This window comes from Bison bison, unplaced genomic scaffold, assembly GCF_000754665.1.
Source record: "Bison bison bison isolate TAMUID 2011002044 unplaced genomic scaffold, Bison_UMD1.0 scf7180017864478, whole genome shotgun sequence".
Lineage (NCBI taxonomy): Eukaryota > Metazoa > Chordata > Mammalia > Artiodactyla > Bovidae > Bison > Bison bison.
The window spans coordinates 2,090,381-2,096,022 of record NW_011495038.1 but is presented as its reverse complement, the minus strand read 5'-3'; the positions used below and the strand labels follow the sequence as shown (position 1 = coordinate 2,096,022).

At 41.6% G+C, this 5,642-nt stretch overlaps 2 protein-coding genes across 3 annotated transcripts in view; one reads left to right on the top strand and one right to left on the bottom strand.

Annotated features, from left to right (window-relative positions):
- Nucleotides 1-1,323: 1,323 nt before the first annotated feature.
- JRKL (JRK-like) lies at nucleotides 1,324-5,257 on the bottom strand. Its single transcript, XM_010862130.1, has one exon. The coding sequence runs from the start codon at nucleotides 4,646-4,648 to the stop codon at nucleotides 3,074-3,076; it is 1,575 nt and encodes a 524-aa protein (XP_010860432.1). The 5' UTR covers nucleotides 4,649-5,257; the 3' UTR covers nucleotides 1,324-3,073.
- An 80-nt stretch (nucleotides 5,258-5,337) lies between these two features.
- Nucleotides 5,338-5,642, top strand: part of CCDC82 (coiled-coil domain containing 82) — a 33,242-nt gene continuing 32,937 nt past the window's right edge. The window contains exon 1 of one of the 2 annotated variants that reach the window (XM_010862125.1): nucleotides 5,338-5,422. The gene's annotated coding sequence lies outside the window, so the exon portion shown is untranslated. The remainder of the gene's footprint in view (nucleotides 5,423-5,642) is intronic. The other variant, XM_010862128.1, reaches the window with a different exon arrangement.

Here is a 5,642-nt window from a genome sequence, read left to right as displayed (position 1 = left end):
AAACAGAGACAGCAGCTGCTTCATTCTTATCTTACATCAAATATACAAATAATAGATAAATATGTATATACCTTGAAAGGAACCAAGTAGAGCTATCCTCAGAGAAGGAAATGGCAACCCACTCCAGTATTCTTACCTGGAGGATCCCAGGGACAGAGGAGCTTGTTGGGCTGCCATCTATGGGATCGCACAGAGTCGGACACAACTGAAGCCACTTAGCAGCAGCAGTGCCATAGCTATCCTCAAAACAGGAAGGTAAACTTTTGGAGGACCATAAACTATGTGTGAGAAAATTGTATTCTATATAATGAGGCTATGAGAGCTGGGACCAGGAATCTGGATATAACAAACCAGGAGACCTAATGCAAGAATCCAGGCATATATTAGGAAGCACCTACCTCTTAGGGAGTTGTTCTAGAGCACCCCCTGCATCAAGGTAGGGCCAGATGATGAGTGCTTATCATTAGAACGTGAACAGAAATAATGTGTATCATTTCTGATACAAGGAAGTTAATAAGCAGAGTGTACTCTTTCCTCTCTCTAAAGAATCTCAGTGCAACGGTTTAAATTTCCCTTCCAGACTGGAATACTGCTTCTCAACTGAAGACACAAATTTAGACTTCTGACAACTGGGTGACTGGAAGCAAATTTGGGATCTTAAGCAAGGAGGTAATGGAAAAGGATGAAGTCACTCAGGAGTAGTAAAAACCAAAACCTTAAAATATAGAGGGTATAAAGAGCAGAAGCCACTGAAGGAATTAATAAGCAAACTAAATCATAATGGTTTCCTTACATAATTCTTATCACATTATACTGGTTGTTTTAAATGCTTATAATTAGACCAGATGGCTTTGTTCTTTTCAAATACATTATTTTTCTACCTTGATTTCAAGATCTGTAGGACATGAACCACTCTTCCCCTTTAAATACAGCAAGGAATTCCACTCCCTTCTCCCATTTACCCCACAAAAGCCCAAATCTCTCATAAAGGAAGTTTCTTAATTTCTGCATTATCCCCTGCAGGTAATCCTACTCTCACAAAGTCCTTGGCTATTATGAATGTGGGATTAGAGAAACTCTGCAATGCAGTTGATCAAGGCTCACCAATGGAAAACCTCATAAGACTAGTGAGATTGAGACCCTATGGATAATTTATAATTTCTTACCTGTAGCCAAGTGATCTTAAGCAATTAAAAGTATAAACTGAGCATCAGTATTTCCACCTAATTCATAATTTGGGGGTTAGTGATAGAAATACACTGCTTAGAACATAACATGGTATTCAGTAATTGGCAGCTTTTATAATTATGTTTAAGAAGAGTCTAAAACAGAACTTTTTATCTACCATTGTTGACAGTTTACAGAAACAAGCAAATAGCTATAAGCCTATGAATGAAGAGTGGTTTCTCACAGGATAGAGAAAGAGTCACAAGATTCACACTCAAGGCCACAACACAGTGAATCTTTTACTAGATATTAAAGTTTAAAACCACACAGCTTAACAGTCATGTTGACTTTACCACTAGGTGGCAATGATACAGCTGAATTTCACTGACAAGGTTAATTTAAAAACTGAGCAAATACAGAAATTCCAATATTTTTAGTACATATTTTCATTTTAGAAAAATGAAAAATACTTTTATATACAATTTAATTTACACCAGAACATGTAATTATCTGATTCAATATGTATGCTAATTTCTGACGCTTTCTCTTCCGAGGCAATTCATGAAACAAACAATTTTAAACAGTTGTTGACACAGGTAAGTCTTTTTTAAAAATCTGAACATACATCATAAAGAGAACAGAAATTATGGAAAGCTACAAATATTTCTGAAACTTTAGAATTCACTTTAGAAAGCTTTAGAAAGTCACTACAAAATGCAAGTGTTTCAGTGAAAAAGTTTAAACATTTCAAAAATGACTTTTTTAAAATTTAGGGCCAAAACTTTTAAATTACAAATGAAATTAATATTTATATAGGCAAAGTCTTTTCAATGCCTTGAGTAAACCTACATTGTTAAACAAGTATCAAAATTCTGACAAATGAAATACCATTTTACAAATGTTAAAATAATTGTGATGAAATTCCTTAGAATCTGTCACTTTCCATAATTATTTCAGCTTTCCTCATAACAGATCATAATTTATGGCTTATTAAAAATAAAAACTCTTTTTCATTCTTTTCACATAAAGGAGAAATTATCACCAAACATTTCAAATTATAACACTTCAAGTATATAGTAAAAAAGAAAAAAAAACTTACAAATACCCAAAATATTCCCTCACATATAGGTGGGTGCTCACATCACCATAGGTAACTTTACAAAACCTGTCCTATAATTAGATGAATAAATACTAGACCTATACTGTTATCCAATTAATAATACAATAAGATCCAATTAAAACAAGTCTATTTATTCCCTTTTTATAAATAACCTAAAGTTCCCCAAATTTTCTCCTCCCTGTTTCTACAAATGAATAAGTCAGAATATCAGCTTTCCAACAGTTTGCTAAGTTTTCTAGCTTTCAAAGTTAGCAACCACTTCCTATATTTATTTCATTTCCAGAGAAATCTTCCCTCTAAAACAAAGAAAAGCATGATTCCTAAGTTATTAATTCACAGATCAGTTTTCTCATTTTGAATTATTATAGATCACTCATTCCATCATTGTATACAAATATACAAATAATCACTTAAGATGGTTAGCACAATAAAAGATTACTGTGGCTGCCCTCACACAACAAATAAAAGATTCCAGGAAAGTGCTCTACCTGTTCACTGTTACCTGTAACTTCTGCTAGAAAATTTATGGAATACCACTGTAATGGAAGGGATAATTGTAGATCTATGAAAGTGAATACATATGCGTATGTAACTTACACCTATACAGAATCAGCTTCTGATTACACAAATAAAGGGACAGATGCTACAAAACACATAATCCTTAAACTGCTTCAGATATCTATATTTCACAGGGCTGTGTCTGAGAACTCAGAACACCAAGAAAAGCCATATTGCAAAGGTCAAGAGTTACACAATTACCAAAACAATACTAACACTGATACGCCATTACTGACTTGAGTTTGCCATCTTTTGTTTATTTCTGATGGTGGCTCGAAGTTTACGAATCACCAGTCTATCAGGCAGAATCATATCACCTTGTTGTTCTAGATAATCCAATAAATTTTCAGTCCATTGGAGAGCAGCTGCATGATTAATATGTTTCTCTGGAATCAGTTCTATTTCCTCCTCCTCATTTTCACTGGATTCATCTGTGTGACCTTGTGCTCTTTTGATGATTTCGCTGTCAGTTAAGACTTCATAGCCTGGTTCAGTACTGTCCACTTCAAGCCATTTTTCAATGTTCTCAGTAGGCACATTTTCCAATCCTTTGGTGTGTTGTAAAATGGTAGCGATGGCAGCCACTGAGATATCTTCTTCATCAAAGTCCAGGCCTTCTTTCTCCTCTATGGTAGGGAGAATCTTCTTCCATGCTCTGCTGATGGTAACTGGCTTTACTAAATTCCATGCCATTGCTATTTCATAAAGTGCATCTAGTAGAGTTAGCTTCTTCCAGAATGATCTCAGGTCATTGCCTTCTTCCAAGTTGTTCTGGAGAAGACGTGCTCGGTAGTTCCTCTTCATCGTAGCTATGACTCCCTGATTCAAGGGCTGAATCAACGAAGCCACATTAGGTGGTAAATATTTAGCAAATATTTGGCCATCATCTGACCTGAGGACGTTTTCATTTGGATGTGTTGGTGAATTATCCAACAAGAGTACAGCCTTTTCTTGCAACCCTTTGGATCTTAAGTGCTCTCGAACTTGGGGCACAAAGATCTTATCAAACCACTGTCGGAAAATAGAAAGATCCATCCATGCGCCTTTTTGGCTGAAATAAGAGACTGGCAGGTTTGAGGTGTCAGTTGACTTGAAGGAGCGAGGTTTCTTTGCTTTCCCCACAACACAAAGCTTAAGTTTGTGTAAACCTGTTGCATTGGCACAACACATGATAGTGACTCTTTCTTCCATTGACTTGTGCCCAGGGACTGTGCATTTACCTCTGATTACCGAAGTCCTGGAAGGCAGGCATTTCCAAAACAGTCCAGTTTCATCTGCATTGTAGATTTGCTCGGGCTGCAAATTCTCTCGTTCAATATAGTCTCGAAAGTTGCTGCAAAAATCCTCCACAGCAGTCTCATCTCCACTTAATCTTTCGTTTCTAATATTGATCTCTCTAATGCTGTGCCGCTGCTTAAAACGAGTTAACCAACCAGCAGAGGGGTTAAAATCACCATCCATTCCCAAAGCATAAAAGAAGAATTCTGCCCTTTTTGCACAAATTGGTCCAGACACGGGATTCCCTTTTGCTCTTTGCTGGTTGAACCATTCTAGCATCGCTTTGTCCAGTTCCTCATACATGGATGGTTTCATAGATTTCCTCTTAGCCAGAAGACTTGTGGAGTCTGAACTGCTTGCGTAAGTTATGATCTTTTCCTTATTTTTCCTTATATCTCGAACGGTCGTTTCACCAATTCCATAAATCACTGCCAGTTGTTTGGAAGAACCTCCATCTTCAAGTTTCTTTATTATATCAAGCTTATCTTTAATGGTCAACACCACACGCTTCCGTTTCCCTGACATGGTGAGGCTGTGGGACTCAGTTCCCACACTCACACGGAAGAAACCCACAAAATTCTACCTACTCTGACTCACTTTAACACAGTCTTACACACTCACTCTTTCAACCTCACAGGGAACCCGGTGGCCCTGACCCCGTCCCTAGCTGGGCTTGGCCGGCGGAAGTTTCAGGGCTCAGGCCTTTAACTTTACTTGGGCAGCAGAGGAGGCCCAAGTCACCGCGGATAATCCGGATTACAAACATTTGTTTTATTCCCCCAGAGGCCTCGAGAAAGACTATCTCCCCATCGCGACCACAAACCTCCTTCAGGCCCAGATCGCGGGTCAACAGCCGTCACTAACCCCTGCCACACCCCAAAGTTACCGCCGAGAGCGGAAGAGTCAGGGAGTCGGGGACTGGCCCCCTTCCCCAGAGGGACGTGACGCTGGATTCCTTCCCCAGCAACCAGACCTTTCCACAGCAAGCCCCACTTCCCCGCGTCGGGCTTACTTAGTCTGCACAGTCCTCCCGGCCCCTCACAAGCCCGCCGAGACCCTCTCCCAACCTCAGCCGAAACCAGGACCCCTCGGCGGCGCCCTGCCTAACGCGCGGCAGCCGCTCCTCCCACTAGCGCACGCTCCCGGAAGACGCCCCCTCCCGCCACGCGACCCCGCCCCTCTCCCCGCCCAGAGGCGGGACTTCCCTTGGCTCCCGGAAGGAGGAGGAACGTCGCCCGTCCGGACTTGGGTACCTGGGCGGAGGCGGAGGCGGAGGCGGAGGTTGGGGAGGTTTGAAAGGTGAGAGCGCGGGGGCGGCGCGGGCTCCCTTGGGGCGGGGACTCGCTTTCGCTTCTGCTGCTGACGGTTTGTTCGAGGGGCGGGGGAAGCCGACGCCTCGCAGCCTGCAGGCGGGAAACGTTCCCGCGGGCGCTCTCGGGGTGGGCGGGACTGCTCTCCGCCCTGCGCTTCGCACCTTGCGCGCGCCGCGGGGGTTGCGGCGGGCTGGTCGCCCGCTCCT

Bases quoted from the DNA above. Each gene is read 5' to 3' on its own strand.
- JRKL (XM_010862130.1), bottom strand. From the start codon at position 4,648: ATGTCAGGGAAACGGAAGCGTGTGGTGTTGACCATTAAAGATAAGCTT.